This window comes from Nyctereutes procyonoides, unplaced genomic scaffold (assembly GCF_905146905.1).
Source record: "Nyctereutes procyonoides isolate TBG_1078 unplaced genomic scaffold, NYPRO_anot_genome, whole genome shotgun sequence".
Taxonomy (NCBI): domain Eukaryota; kingdom Metazoa; phylum Chordata; class Mammalia; order Carnivora; family Canidae; genus Nyctereutes; species Nyctereutes procyonoides.
This window is the reverse complement of record NW_026575160.1, coordinates 17,334,660-17,350,631: the sequence shown is the minus strand read 5'-3', so window position 1 is coordinate 17,350,631 and position 15,972 is coordinate 17,334,660. Positions and strand designations below refer to the sequence as shown.

General features: G+C 55.3%; 1 protein-coding gene across 2 annotated transcripts in view; it reads right to left on the bottom strand.

Annotated features, from left to right (window-relative positions):
- Nucleotides 1-15,972, bottom strand: part of MINDY4 (MINDY lysine 48 deubiquitinase 4) — a 115,608-nt gene that overhangs the window by 21,102 nt on the left and 78,534 nt on the right. For both annotated transcript variants that reach the window (XR_008663076.1, XM_055314828.1), the window contains exons 14-16: nucleotides 9,786-9,849; nucleotides 6,453-6,614; nucleotides 31-211 (exon numbers count right to left, since the gene is read on the bottom strand). Coding sequence is in view for 1 of the 2 variants with exons in the window: in XM_055314828.1 (XP_055170803.1) it covers nucleotides 31-211; nucleotides 6,453-6,614; nucleotides 9,786-9,849 (407 nt within the window). In the remaining variant the exon portion in view is untranslated. The remainder of the gene's footprint in view (nucleotides 1-30; nucleotides 212-6,452; nucleotides 6,615-9,785; nucleotides 9,850-15,972) is intronic.

Sequence of the window (15,972 nt, the reverse complement as noted above, 5' to 3'; positions counted from 1 at the left end):
CGAGAACACAGGCCAGGGGGGGCAGCGCACCAACGGTCAGCCGGATCTGCTCCTGCTGGTTGGCCAGACCATCGTAGTAGTACAGGTCGAAGAGCCTCTCGGCCCTCCAGTCTCGCAGGAGCTCGAGCTGCAGGCTGAAGAGGACGCTGAAGTGGCTCTCACTGCACACCACCCAGATGGGGAACCTCGGCGTCTTCAGGAAGCAGCCCACCTGGGAGAGGGAAAGGGAGAGGGAGCAGATACAGAGGCCTGTGTTAGCCCCAGGGAAAGGGCCCGAGCATCCTCCATCTAACCCAGGGTTGGGCTGGGGTCTCTCTGGGTCTCTCAGAGAGACCTGCTGGGGATCACAGCCCTTGAGCCACGCTGAGAGTCTCTTGCGCTGCTTGCAGACACGGACTCATCTCCCAGAGCTATCCCCACCACTCTCAAGGCCTTTCCCTCACACACGGTAATTGCCTTAAGGTGCCCCAGCCTGAAACCCGGGAGTCCCCACTGCTTCCTCTCCCACACCTAGCTGGCTCACAGTGCTGCCCATCCTGCCTCCAGAAGCTCCCCTGCAGCCAGCCGCTCCTCCCCAAACAATGACCTCCTGATTGTTCCACACCCCCACCCCGCAGCTGCACCAGCCTCTCACCAGCCCTCAAACACGCCAGCACGGCAGGCCCCTGTGCCTGTGCATCCACCGTCCACCACCTAGAGCACTGGGTGGAGGAGACACCTCTCCTCCCCTTCCAGGTCCTGCATCACCCAAATGACCCAAACAGGGAGCACAAATCACCTCCCTCTGGCTCTCGGGTGGGGGGTTACTAGGAAGTAGGTACTAGGAAGCAGGTACTAGGTACCAGGTACCCACCTGCAGTGCATTACTGCCTCACCCTGCTGCGCCAGCCTGCCCCCTGCATGCTGGACTATGCCCTTAGCACTGAACGCTGGGGTTATAAGTCAACATAAGCAAATGTTTGACAAATGCAGGTCCTCATGCATGACATGGAACTCGAACTAGATAGGACTTTACCTTGAAGAGAGGTGGGCTTGGAGCCATGGGGAAAAGGAAGAGAGGGCCTCTGGGTGAGCAGTCTTGGGGGGGGGGGGTTCCAGGAAAGAATGTCCAGAGACATCCAGGGACTAGCAGGGTATTAGGGAAAGAGCACAGGGGACGGGGAGGATAAGAAGCTGGGACTTTCTGATGACTCTCTTAGAAAGCTCCTCAAGGAGGACTTCTTCCATGGCAGAGGAGTGTTTGTGGAAGGCAGATGGCATGGAGCATGCCCTATGACCCTCAGTGCTGCTGCTGTTCAGGGTAGAGGAGTGAAAGGAACCCTCTGCAAAGTCCAGCTCAGGGGCCTGGCTGGCTCTGCCCCTTGGGCCAGCCATCCCTCTATGTGCTCTCTCCCTGTCACCTGTGCCTCCCTGGGGCGGCACCTCTCCCAACCCTAGGCCCTGGTTTAGTCAGCTCTGTGCATGCCATCGGCCAGGCTGATTCTGGCCTAATCCCCCCCAGCCCCAGGGAGATGTTTGCATGCTCAGGTATTTACAGCCACAGCCTGCGGATTAAGGAAAGAATGGGAATTATTTTTCCAGTGGGGAGAAGGGCATACTTTCTCTGGCCTGTCACAGAAGAGTGGCCGAGCAGTCTTCCTGGGGCCCCTTGGAGCCCTCCTGGGAGCAGACTCTGGGCTGGGGTGTCTCAGACAGGGGGGCTGTGCTCAGAAGGCCCTGAACCAGGTCCCTGGTAAAAGACTTGCCCATAAACAGCTGCCTCCTCCAGAGGGCCAAGCATCCTGCCCCACCCCCACCTGGCCAGTAGGGCCCTCACCCCAGCCCCTTGTGACATTAAAACGTGACTACAGAGCTCTTTTGGTGGATGTGGGGGAATTAGATGCCTTAGAGACGGGGCTGGACGTGCCTAAACCCTATTGCAAACTTGGCTCCTGTTCCAGGCTCAAAAGAGGCTTTTCTGGCGAGGGCCTCACCTCGAACAGTGAGCCTTCTCGGGGACCCAGGGCTCGTTTGCTGCAAGGAAAAGAGCTGTGCAACCTGCCAGGGGGCAGGCGTCTACATAATCAGCCACCCTGAATTTTCCAGCAGAGGGACAAAAGGGCAGCTTGCCATTTATTTATTCAATGGTCAAAAGATTACAGGCAAAAAAAGCTGCCCAGAGACTTTATAAATGAGTTTTCTCATTCAGGAGCCCCCTCCAAGTGGGTGACATTTTCCAAAGATGAAATTCGCTTCCTCTGGGTTTGGAGGTAGCTGGCCGAAGGCCCTGGGGCGAGGAGGGAAGGTGGGGGGCACACTTCCTTCGGTACAGTCTCAGGCTTGCTCCTGGCAGAGGTGCATACAGCACTATTAGGAATCACGTGTAAAGGGGGATTCTTTTTTTTTTTTTTAAGATTTTATTTATTCATTCATGAAAGACACACACACACACACACACACACACACACACACACACACACAGAGGCCGAGGCACAGGCAGAGGGAGAAGCAGGCTCCATGCAGGGAGCCTGACGTGGGACTCGATCCCCAGACTCCAGGATCACACCCTGAGCCAAAGGCAGATGCTCAACCTCTGAGCCACCCAGGCATCCCAGTGGGGGATTCTTAAATCTCTTTGCAGAGGAGAGGTGAGGTGAGTGACGGCCCCACACCCAGCTGTGGACCGACAGCTTAGAGGCCCTAATTTGAAAAAAAAACAATGTTTGGTTGCTGGCAGTCACCACCTGTCATCTCCAAGGGTAACTGTCAGTCATGACTTATGCTTCGGTCCCAGGCACTGTGCTCGACCATGGGGGTACAGCAAAGGAGGAAACAAGGCCAGTCTTGTCCTCAGGGGGGCTCACCAGATTCATGGGGATGACAGAGAGTAAGCAAATAGTCATACAGAGACATTTGCACTGCACTGCCCTGAATCTACGGTGCAAGCAAAGTCACCTTATTGTTTGTTTCACTAAGAAAGAAAGCTGGCCATCAAAGTCTGACATGCCCTCAACTGCAAGAGTGCCTCCAAATCTCAGAAACACTCAAAAGTGTGCAAAGTTTGCATCTCAAAAGCAATGAAATGGGACACTGGAATGAGGAGGCGGCCTAGGAAGGAAAGCATGATGGTTCCATGATGGAGAAGGACAAAGTGGCAGGGGACCATGAGAGTGGACCCCTCTTTAGATGACTGATTAGGTCAGGAGAGGCTTCCCTTGAGAAGTGACAGTTAAGTCAAAAGGTGAAGGGATGAAACAGCAGGGACAGCGCTCGTGGGGCCTTGCAGATTGTGCTAAATTCAGGGTTTCGGTCTCTGCATTAGTTAGCTGGGGCCGCCATGACAAAGTCCCACAGACCCGGTGGCTCAAACAACAGAAATTTGTTTCCTCACAGTCCCGGAGGCTGGAAGTTCCAGATCCAGGGGTGGGCAGGACTGGTTTCTCCTGAGGCCTCTCTGCTTGGCTTGCAGATGACCGTCTCCACTGTGTGTGCCTGTGTCCTAATCCCCTCCTCTTGTAAGGACACTAGTCAACTGGATTAAGGGTCATGCAGATGACCTCATTTTAACATAATCACTTCTTCAAGGCCCTGCGTCCAAATACAGTCACATTCTGAGGTACTGGGTGTTGGCGCTTCAATGTGTGAATCTGTGAGGGATACCATTCAGCCCCCAGTGGCCTCAGAGGTTGGCAAAACCACCAACAGGAGGGAAGCAAACAATGATGTGATTCAGTCTACTCTTTTAAAGACCACACTGGCTTCAGTGAAGGACCAGAAGGGGGTGGAGACAGAGGCCAGAGGCATCACAGGTGTCCAGACCAGCACCTGGTGGCTTGGACCGTGGCAGAAATGGACAGACTGGAGAAAGGACTCCGGGTAGGACCCACATGACCTCCTGGTGGTTCAGGCATGCTCCTGGGTTTGAAAAAGTTGGTGCTATTTGCAGAGCAGGGGGGAAACGGGAGGAGGACGCTGCTGGCAGAGCTCTTCCTGCCAGGTTTAGTCTCTGCTCAGGTCCCTTCACGGGGACAGCAAGGAACGTGCCCTGCAGGGCATGGGAGAAGGGCTGCAGTTAAACACCTGGTCCCACGCTGTCCTTTCCTGGACTGCCAGTCCCCGCCTCGCCCCCCACCACAATCACCTTGAGCCAGTGGGGGTTGGCCTTCCAATTGCAGCCTCCTATGTGAGCTCTGCAGTGGCAAGAGTGAGGTGCAATTCAGGTGGGCAAGACCGGCCCCCGGGGGTCATGGAGAGCCAGCGGAGGTCCAGGACAGACAGCCAGGCTGGGGCGGGAGGCTGGCTAGTTCAGCAGGAGTGCGTTTCTTGGCCCAGAGCCTCCTCTGCTTCCCCAGCAGGCACATCCGGAGTGCGGGTCATCTCATACGCTCACTGATGGGCAGGCCCTCCCTTACCCCCAGCGCACACATACTCAGCGAGGGCCCCAGAATCAGGCTCCCAGCTAGAGCCTGTAGTGAGAAGCCCCGGATAGGTTGAACAGCAGGCAGGCCCACTTCGGCCTTCTGTGAGAGAAAGTCTAAGCCTTACAAGAATAGCCCCACTGTGGATGCCAATCCCCCGAGCTGTCCCAAGTACCAGATCTTCCCCAAGGCCACACTGGTGCTGCCCAGCGGAGGGGGACCAGGTCTGAGCGTGGATGCCAAACCTCCTGGATTCCTGCCACACCCAACATGGCCAACCATGTAGAACCAGAGGAATTCAGTGACAGAAGGGATGGCAGGTGGTGGCAACGGAGAGGACAGGCTTTGTCTACGCTGCCAGACCTCCACCTTCTCCTTCAGAGGCCCAGTCCTCAGTGAGCTCTGGGGAAGAGGGTCGGCCTGAGGGTCCTTCCTTAGAGAGCTTGCAGCCCCAAGGCAGAGGAGCAAACATCCTCTTGCTGCAGAAAGATACAAGCCACAGTCTTCGGTCAAGCATATAACAGCAAAGGGGGGTCTGTGTGGAGTCAAGAATTTGGAAACTTGTAGGGCCTGAACTTCTTCAATCAGCATTTTATTCCAAGGGAAGGACGACCCCCAACTGATGTTCCCATCAATTACCCTCCACAGACCGAAGGAAAATAGTTTACTTTTTGACCAACGCCCTCAACACAAGAATGAAACCAGGGCTCATGGTAAGCCTGGGGATTCCACGAGCCCGGCCAAGGTTACCTCTCTCAGCCCATGGAATTTCGGGCTGAATGTTTTCAGAGCCCACCCAGGGCTGGATGCTCAGGGGCCCCGGTGCTTCTCCTGGGCCACGTGGCCACATTCCTGGGCTCCCTCCTGACACCAGTAAATCAGGGAGGGAACCACTATCGTTCTTTTCTCCCCAAGGCTGTGGAGACCATGAGTCAGCTTTCTGTCCTTGGGGGTAGGATCTGGGGACACCGGTGCACCACACGTTCCGTTAGCAACAGGACAGCACACCTGAACTTGTGACATGAGAGAAGGGCACCATGAACCAACCAGAAAACAATGTCTTCTCTGAAGATACAAAAACCGAGACTCACAGAAGGTCTAGCAGCAAGCTAGGACAGGGGCCCAGTGCCAACCTCGTAGAGACATGCAGCCACCCTACCCTGCCCAGCTTCACAGAGGCCTAGCCCTTTCCAAGACCCTGGCTGCAGGGACAGAGGAGAGAAAGGGACCCGTACACCAGCAAACAGACTGAGTGGCCTGTTAGGGGTTGAACTGGGCCCTCAAAAAGATATGTGGAGATCCTAGCCCCCAGAATGTGACCTTACTTGGAATTAGAGTTGTTGTAGGTGTAACTAGTTAAGAGGAGGTTAGTGGAGGAGAGCAAGCCCTTAGCTCCACGTGACCGATGTCCTTATAAGGAAAGGAGAAGGCACATGGGGAGAAGATGGCTGTGGGATGACAGATGGGAGAGATTGGACTGGTGGACCCACCAGCCAAAGAATGATGCCAAGGATTGCCAGAGAACACCAGCAGTTGGAAGGGATGAGAGTGGATTCTCCCAATGGGTTTCAGTGGGGACACAGACTTGCTGACATCTTGATTTTAGACTTCAGCTATGCGAACTTCTGCTCCAGGACAAATCTCTATCGTTTTAAGCACCCAGTTTGTGGTGCTTTATTGTGGCGGACCTAGGAAGCTCTGACAAGGCCTGAAACTTTCGATCCCATCCCTAGAGAAGACCCCATTCCCCTGCCTCCAGCCAGCACACACATACACCCTGCCTCTGCTCGGACCCCCAGTCACACTGTAAATCCCTAGGAGTCCCTTTGAAACCACCTTTCCCAGAACACGGTTTGGGCTGGCTTTGGGCACGAATTACATGCCAGTACTCAACGGCAGTGAGGTTAGACTTCTTCCCAAACCTTCTGTGATTAGGAATGGACCAAATTCTGCCCGGCTCTGGGAACCTGAGTTGAACTTCCTTTCCCCCGCCTTCCTTCTCACTGTCCCAGGGAGCGGCGCCCCTCCATCTCCGGAGACTTGAGCTCCCGGTACCTGGCACACATTGTAGTGCTCAAAGAGAGATAAGAATCCAATGTCGCTGCGTGCAGCAATGCCTTTGAGTAGCGTGATGTTCCCGTTCCCAGAATCCAGCTCAACCACGTCGTTGAAAACATTGGACACAGCTTTCCCGGTCAGGAGCAGATTGACAAGTTCCTGTAGATGAAAGAAAGGGGAAAGGCTTGTTCAGGGTTGATCGGGAACAAGAAAAAAAAAAAAAGGTGAAAAAGGAAGGAAAGCAAGGAGGGAGAGAGACCAAAATCACAGGGGGCTGGGCCTTCGGGTTCCCACCAGCCCGCAGGGAAAGCTGCCAGCGGTTCCGAGCCAAGCGACCCTCGGAACTCATCGTGATCTTTACTTCATGGGCGTTCACTGGATGACAGGTGTGCACAGGCCCCTGTCCCGAGCCCTGGGTGGCAGCAGGAAAGTGGGGGTGTCCTGCTGGAGGGAAAGAATGGCTCCCAATCTCGGGCATCCGGGTCTAGGGCAGGGATCAGGTGCATCCCTGTGCGGCTGAAACACAATGTAGGATGTGACTGGGACTATAAAAAATGTGTGCTCGGAGCACTCCAGGGCCAGGCGGGCACGGGACCACATGGCTGAGTCAGAGCCACTTTGTAGAGAAGCCACATTTGGGTGGGTCTTGAAGGATGGCAATTTTTTTCATAAACTTTTGTATTTTGAAATAATTTTAGACTCAGAAGAATTTGTAAAAATAGTACCGAGTTCCTGTGCACCCTTCACCCAGCTTCCCCCAACGATAACATCTTACACAACCAACACTGGTTATCAACACCAGGAAGCAGACAATGGGGCAAACACCAAGAATGCAACTCTAGGCCTTATTTGGATTTCATAGGCGATGCGGGATCTTTGAGCAGGGAGGGAGAGTGGAAGCCTGCAGAGGCAGACAGGTGGAGGTGGCGGGGAGCCCTGGTCTGGGTTCTAGATCTGCCCCTGCCCTCATTGGCCGAGCGCCATCACGCACTCGTTGGCCATGTGACTTGTGCTGCACAGCCAAGAGGCCAACAAACCCGCTGACCCCGGAACCGGGAGACCAGTGACCTGTGGAGCCCTGTTCCTCTGGCGGTCTCCTTCAGCCAGAGCCTTCTGCATCAAGGTGGCAGGAGAGGATTTACCAAGCTACACAGCTAGTTAGTAACAGAGCTGGACTTCCGCCCACATTTTCAGGCTCCCTGCCTGGTGTCCTTCCCTCACCCCTCATGTGTTACCCTCAGGGTAGCCCCTGGCCACGGAAGGTCCCAGATGAACGGTGGTCACTACGAGCCTGCCACACAGCTGAGGAAGGATCTGAGTGAGCCCAGCCTTGGCACTTGGGCAGGCGGGACCCTCTGTCGGGCCCGCCCTGTCAGGGCTGGTGTGCGTGGAAGGCCAGCAGGCAGCAGTCGCCCCCACGGTACGTGGGAATAGCCATGATAGCCCTTTCCCAGCATAAACTCTGGAGGGAAGAGTTCACAGAAGTGTTTTCCCCTGAATTGTAACAGCCATGCCCCAGTTAATAAATCCCTCCGTCAACACCAAGACCCCTGCCCCGGTGACAGTAAAAGAGGCCCCCTCTGATGGCCACGGAGGGAACCCCATTGGAGGGAGATAGCGAAAGGGCCCCATTGTGTCCTTACAGAGGAAATGAGAAAGAATTTGGAGGAAATGTCTGCTCTGAGATACTGCACCTCAGGGGCAGTGGCCCCGCTAAGAAAGGCGCGGCGTTTTTCAGATGGGTTCGAGTTTTCCCATGTGGTTCTCAGGGGAAGAAAAAGGTTCTTGCTCCCCATCTGTCTCAAACCCTCCTCAGCACAAGGAAGCCCACTTGAAATGGGGAAGGCAGGGGAAATAGGCTGCTCCCTGCCCCAAGACTCAAAATCACACCGTGGCAGAGCACACTGGTCATGGAGACCCTTGCTATCCAAAGTGTGGTCCATGGACCAGCAGCATCCCCTCGGGAAGCCTGGGAGAAATTCAGAACTTCAGGCTCCAGGCCAGACTCACTGAATCTGAGCCTGCTCTTCCACAGGACTCCCAGGGGATTCATGTGTATGCACGTCAAAGTTCAAGAAGCAATGCTTTATGGGCACCTGGGTGGCTCAGCGGTTGAGCATATGCCTTCAGCTCAGGGTGTGATCCAGGTCCTGGGATGAGTCCCGCATTAGGCTCCCTGTGAAGAGCCTGCTTCTCCCTCTGCCTGTGTCTCTACCTCTCTCTGTGTGTCTCTCATGAATAAATAAATAAAATCTTAAAAAAAAAAAAGCAGCAGCAGCAATGGTTTAGTCCATGCTCTTTGGTCTACAAAAGAAGGAACTGGGGCTTAGGGAGAGGAAGAAGATCAGCCCAGCTCATTCATGTGTGAAACAGTGAACATGGCTCAGAACCAGCCCAAGATTCCGGTCCAGCATCTTCCACACACCCTCTTGGCTGTCCACGCCTGCTTATATGTCTCTTTTTGCCTGCTGAGGGAGAAGCGCCCACCAAGAAGACAGGCCCCCCAGAGAGGGCATGAGGCCATCCCAGGTAGATAGGAAGGCAGCTGCTCACCCTGAGGACTTCCTCTAGGAAGGTGGGCATCAGCCAACTCGGCAGCCCCTCAGCTTCCTGGCACAAACCTCAGGCCCTGAGCTGGCCCCTGCCCGGTACCTGGCTATGTTGGCAGAGCGGACACAAGTAAGCCAGGACCCTCAGGACAACTGGGTCCTCGGTTGCGCCCAACAGACTCCACAACTCTGCCCAGCCTGTCTGTGCTATACATGCTGCTCTGTGTGCATCAAGGGTCAGACATAACTATGGCCTGGTGGCCGTTCTGGTGGCCTGGGCATGCAGAGAAAGGCACAGACAGAAGCCAGGTGCAGCATCTGGTGCCTCATCCTAATGCTCTGTGATAGGATCAGGAGCAGATCTCCTCCCTGGTGTCACTGGCTGTCTGGTGGGAGGATCGATGACGTGTGTAAGGGCTCCCCCTGCCCCATGAGACCCCTCAAGGTCTCTCGTGAGGCTGCAGAGGTGAGGGTCATTGCCAAGATGGTGCCCTGTGCAAACATAAAGGGTGCCACGGGGCTCTGACTGAGGCTCTGGGCTGTGTGGCACCTGGCTCTGTCCTTTGCACACCCTGCAGTGCCAAGCACACAGATGAGGCACAGCAAGTTCTCCAGAAGTAGAAGCTGAACTGAGTGGCCTTTCAGGGTCTCCTTGACAGTGAAGTCCAGCAGAGGCTGGCACATGAAAGCTGCTTGGGGAAGGGTGGCAGGGGCCAAGAAAGAAGGCAGGAGGAAGGAAAAGAAGTGCCCTGCTGCCCAGCGCCCCACTGCACCCCCTGACCTGGGTGCAGTATCCATGTGCTCCAATCAGGTGGCTGGTGGGGACATCAAAGTCTTGGCGGACACTAGAAAACACAGAAGAGGTGGTATTAGCATGCCTCTGCCTGACTCAGGCCTCCTGGGCAAACCTCACTGGGGGACCAGGGGCTCCCTCGGGTTCCAGGCTGAGGCCCAGAATTCTGGATCTGGGGGCAACTCAGGGCTCTGCAGCGCATGCTCACTCTGCTCTGGGCAATGGCCTCCATCTGGCTTCACCAGGGCCACCACCAACATGCAGAAGAGTGATGCAAGCGCATGACACAGCAGAGAGGCCCCTGAATTTGGGATCCAGCATCCCACATTCACACCCCAACTGCCACTTACCAGAGTGGGAACTGGGACAGCCCCTTCCATCTCCCGGCCTCAGTCTGTGAGCCCGCTCAGTGGGATTGATGGTCTCTAACACCTGCTAGAATCCTAATACAACAGCTGCCACCACCTGGGCGCGGGCCTCATACCAGGCCCTCTACACGCTTAATTCCCCAAATGCCAAGAGGAAACCAAAGCTCAGAGAAGTACTGACTTGCCCAGGGCACTGGGTGTGTGGGCTATGGAGCTGGTGGGGGACCCAGCAGCCAGCCTTAAGGCCTGTGCTCTCCCGACCCCAGGTCACCGCAATGGCTCTACCTTCAGAAGGGGGCCCCCCAAAAGACATGTGGCGAAAAGCCCCTTTGCCAAAACACATCCCTCACACCAGAAAAAAAAACGATTTCTTAGGGCAGTATGGAGCTGGGGACCAGGTGTCATTGTCGGCAGGGCTCTGTCATATATGAGGCCAGCACCAGGAGGCAGCCCCACCCCTCCACGAATCTCAAAGCTCTCCCACCATCTAGTAAGCCCAGGCCTAGGACACAATTGCTTTTACCTACCCCCACGTAAATCCTTCGGGAGACCAAGTGTTATTGTTGACCAGAACCGTGGACGGTTGGACAGGAAAGAGCCACCATCTATGGAACGTGCCTGGAGGATGCCAATTACAGCCCTGCCCCCAGCGAAGTAGGATCACTATATTTTATAGACATGGAGAGACTCAGAAGGGCATCACTGGAGGTGACGGGAGGCTGCCGCACAGTCCTGGGGCCCAGTCTGCCCCCTCCAGCCCCACCCCAAAGAGACCACAGACAGACAGCCCAGAGGAAAGGACTCAGCAATCACAGTGTTTTTTTTTCTCTTTTAGTGGAAGAGAAGAGAAGCCTGGTCTCAATTTTATGCTTTAAATCTAAGATCTGCCATAAGTCCACAAACCTAAAACACCCTGGTCCTGTATCCTTCCCAAACGAGTTTAGAAACTCAAGCTCCATGACCTTTGCTGGAGAAATGCTTTCTTGTGGTTTTTAATAACCGTGGCCAAATGGGGATGGTTTGCGGTCCACACGGCAAGATGGGCCGGGTTGGCACTGCAGGGGCCCGGCGGAGAAGTACAGAGGCCTGAGGGTCCTGGGAAGGGCCTGGGAGGCTCACCCATCAGAGAAGCCCAGCAGGCCGGGGGAAGGAGCCGGCTGGGGCGCCAAATGGCCAAAGGCAGCGCTCGACTGGCGCTCGTTCAGGCAGAAGAATTGATGGAAACGTTCTGCGCAGCATATATGGGCATCTTCTAAAGGGAAGAAAATAACCTCAAAGGAGCCCTGGGTGGACTGATAATCATCACTGGCTCCGAGCCAGCCCAAAGCTTTCAGAAGCGGTCCGATCTTCATCATCTCACAGCCTCGTGCTCACCCAGCGGGTTTGAGAGCCTGCGTCAGCTGAGAGCGAGAGACAGGCAGAAAGGACAATGGGAGGAAATGGTAATTGCATCCTTAGGTGCAAACACGATGGGAAATTCAGGAGTGAGCGCTGAGCTTGAAAGGGAGGAACGTCTGCATTTCACATTAGGGCACTCGCAAGACGCCAGGGAGCAGCTTACGGCTTAAGAGATTTACAACTTTGGCAAATCTAGATGCCCAGACCTCCCTCTAGGGGAATTCCCTGGAGAGCTGAGTGTGAGGAGTCCTTGAGCAAAGGAAAAACGGGCTCTGCTCTGCCCAGAGAGAGGGCAGTTCAAAGGGCAGGGCCGTCACCAAGCTGGTGTTCCAGCCCCAGCCAGCCATGTGGCAGCCAATCTCTCCTCTCCAGGCCTCAGTCTCCCCTCTTGTGACATGAGGCCTTTGCACAAGATGAGTGGTGTTGGGCACCTGGGTGGCTCAATGGTTGAGTATGTGCCTTTGGCTCACGGCAGCATCCGGGGTCCTGGGATCGAGTCCCACAGGCTCCCTGCTTATCCCTCTGCCTATGTCTTTGCCTCTTTTTCTGTCTCACATGAATAAATAAATAAAATCTTAAAAAAAAAAAAGATGAAAGGTGTTATGGGCTGAGCTGTGTCCCCCAAATTCCTATGTTGAAGCACCGACCCCAGTACCTCAGGATGTGGCTGTATTCAGAGACAGGGCCTTTAAAGGAGTGATTTAAGATCCCCGAGCCCATCAGGGTGGGCCGGAGTCCAATCTGCCTGGGTCCCTGCAAGAACAGGATACCAGGGATACGAGCTCACAGGAGAAAGACCATGTGAGGACACAGAAGCAGGCAGCCACCCCCCAGGCCCAGGAGAGAGGCTGCAGAGGAAACCAACCCTGCTGATGCCTCGATCTTGGACTGCCAGCCCCCAGAACTGTGAGTTTCTGTTGTTTCAGCCACTGAGGCTGTGGTGCTTTGTTATGGCAACCCTAGCAAATTAACACAAGCAGCCTCCGATGTCTGTTTAGACTTAGAGCTCTTTCTTCGAATGTCATCTCCTAGGCAGACACCAAACATATACGACATAAAGGCAGAGCTGCTCTGGCTGAGGGGTCCCTTCCTTCTCCCTCCTCCAACACCTGTAGCCTCTTGGGGGAACCCCCAGGTCTCCAAGGTCATGCAGCCTCCTGGGAGCAAGTGCTGAATCAGAGGAGGGGTTGCCTGGGCTCTGAGGTCCCCATACTTGCTGGGCTTCTGAGCCACAAGCTGTGATGAACCCTTCCCTGGGATCGATGCCATTCCATCCAATGAGCAGGCTCTGCCTTCCACAGTCCACTTGGGGGACCGGACAACGCTGGGCTCTAAAAAATTCTGCACAGCCCAGGGTCAGCTACCGGGCTAGGTGACAGGAGCCAGGAGGAGCCACAGCCTGAAGACACCAGTACTCCAAGGCTCTTGGCACTGGAGACCCCTCAGGGAGCAGGAGCTGACCTGGATTTTCATTCCAAGAAGCATAGGGTAGGAGGAGCCTGAATGGATCCACCCAGGGCAGGGACCCTTATGAGGAGGGGCTTAGCCCTGGCTGCCCTGCTACTAACCTCCTCAGCATCCTGAGAGAAAATGGCCAGAACCTGGACCCACGGTTGGAGTGACAGTTCGCCACAGAAGTATCCAGAGGAAGAGGAACAGAGAGCTCTGCCCAGGATGCCAGCAAGGGCTGCTTCTCCCAGCTGTGCCCCCAGCGAGAGCTCCCAGAGACTAGGCACTGTACCAAGACACAGAACAAAGAGGACACCGGGGCTGGCACAGCCCTCAGGGCTCAGCAGTTTGCAGATGGAAAGATGGGTGCCTCGTGAAGGAACACAAGCGGCCCAGGGCTAGTGACAGGTGCCAGCCCGGACTCGGCACCCGAAGCGGGGCTAGAGCTCCACGGACTCCCCCCAGTCACTCCTCCTCACACGTCTTAGAGGGGAAGCTTTCGAGCTGAGCCACTGAGCAGCTTACAGTGCTTGCACCTTAGAATCTGCAGAACCTATGAGCTCGCTTTCAAACACATCCTCTCCTAAAGCCCCGTGAGGCCCGAAGAGCAAGAACCACCTAGGGGGATAGTGAGGCCTGGTCAGGAGAAGGGACCTGTGGTCTTGTGATCACACAGCCAGCCAGCAGGCAGGACTGTGTCCCCACACAGAGTCCACTGTGGCCTGAACCATGTCGTGCTCAGCCTGCCTGGCCAACTCCAGGCAGCTCCGAGAGCCTCGAAGCCCTACTCCTGGTCCCACCCGCGCTGGCAGGGGCACGGCTTGTCCCTTCACACTAAAGCCTCCCCAACATACATCTGAACATGTGAATCTGGGCATCTTGTGCAGAAGTTTCTCGATAAGAAGGAAGTATATGTCTCCACGGCCCAGAGACACGGTTCCTGCCTACAGTTAAAGCCACTCACCTAAAATCAATGTCCGCGAGGTGGAGTCAGTGGCTAGCTCGGCCTCAGACTGGCCGTGTAACCTCAGGCAAGTCCCTGCCTCTCTCTCAGACTGTGTCTTCACTTATAAAAGCAGAGGACTGGAGTGAGGGGTCTCGGGGGACCTTCTGGGATGTGAACAAGTGTGCCTGGTTCGTGACTCTGATGTTAAAAATATCATGCCTAAAATAGGTGGTAATTAACCCAGGAGAATCCGGCCAGCCACCTCCCTTCCACCTGACCCCAGAGCACCCTGCTCTGGCTGGTCCTCCCTACCGCCTCCTCCCCTGAGAATCCTATTGATTTGTGAGGACAAACCAATAGTGAGAAGGGCAGCTTGGAACAACTACGAGAACCTGGGCTCCGAAGTCAGGGGGCCCTGGATTTGAATCCAGCCACTGCCACTTACCAGCTGTCCCCCTTCTGAGCCTGCCTCCCCCTGCAGTAGGGGTGGGATGATGCCTCCCTTTACTATAGACTGCTGTGAGAGTGAGGTGAATTATATAAAGCATCTGGCATTTGGTAAATGTCACTTCCTTTTTCCTACGATAACAACAATAACAACAACTAAAAACACAATGACTGAGAGGTCACGATTCCCGCAACCTCAAACTACTCGTGTGGCAGCCAAGAACCCAGAATAAATGGAGCTCTACAAGCAGTTGAAAGTAACTATGAATATCTAAAAAGGATTTGGGTAGAGCGGATATTGACTGTTTTTCCCAGGAAGGCCTGCAGGGAGTGGACGATGAGTCAGGACACCTGGGTGGCAGGCCCCCACTGCCACCTGCACTTTGGGACCTTCTGCAAACAAACTGCTTTCCATCTCTGGGCCTTTGGTGGGTCACTCCCTGGTGGGGATAATGATATGCACCTCAAAGATCTGTTGCAGTAAGGGCCCTGGCCACTCAAGGACCTCACAAACAGCACAGGGCTCCACAGGTCGGAGGGGCTGGCTGTTACTTCTGCTCCCCAGGCAGGGGCCAGGACAGGAAGGGGCTGGGTGGGGACCTGAGGGATGGGGCACAGTGCATGGATGGAGAGAAACGAGTGGGCCTGGAAGAAGGAAGGGAAAGTAGAAGTGTCCAAGGCCTTCCCGAGCCGTCCCCCTCCTCACCACCCACAAGACCCCGCCACCCTGAGTGCTGGCACCTTCCTTCTCAACCAGACCTTGTGCAATGGTTCCCTGCAAACCCCCATCACTGGCCTTTGCCTGCTTTGTTCTTGCGGCCTGCCAAAACCCTTCCCACATATCCCTCAGAGCCCAGCAGAACGTCGCCTCTTCCATAAAGCTACTCCCTCACCGCAGGACAGATGTGCCCCGCTCTCTCCTGAGCCAGCCCTCTTCCTTAGAGCACCTGCCAATGCTTTTCCTGTGCCTGCCTCATCCCTCCAGGCAGCAAGGACTTTGAAGGCCAGGGTTATGTTGGGTTCATCTGGCCCCCTGGCACCCAGAATTGGACTCTAACTCGGCAGATGCACAGCAAAAGGGACCTAAATCATGTAAGCCTGGCCCACACCCATCTGAGGAGAAGCTATAAGGAAGGCCCTGATGGAGCAGCCTCCAAAAGCTAATCCCAGGAGGTGTGCGGAGGCAGGCGGAAGGAAGCATCCCACCCAAGCAACCGAGGTTGGTCTGGAACAGAAGATCCTTCCAAAATAGTTCATTGCCTCTCCCTCCTCCCAAGGCCCATCCTCTGTATCTGGACACCCAAGCCCTTCGAAGAACACGGAGGAATGGCTCGTGGGTAGGAATGCTAGATGCACTGAGAGTCAGGAGCCTCTCCTAGCTCTGCCGCTCACCCCAGGGTGCTCTGGGCTTAGTCGCCCTCATCTGTCACAGGGGCTCAATGTTCCGGGCAGACCTACTGCCCTCAGCCACACCCCGCTGCCACTCACCAGCCGGGACTTGCCACCTCAGCAGCCTGGGGCCGGGCCTGCTTTGGCCCAGGACATGCCGGCAGAAATTAAATGGAGA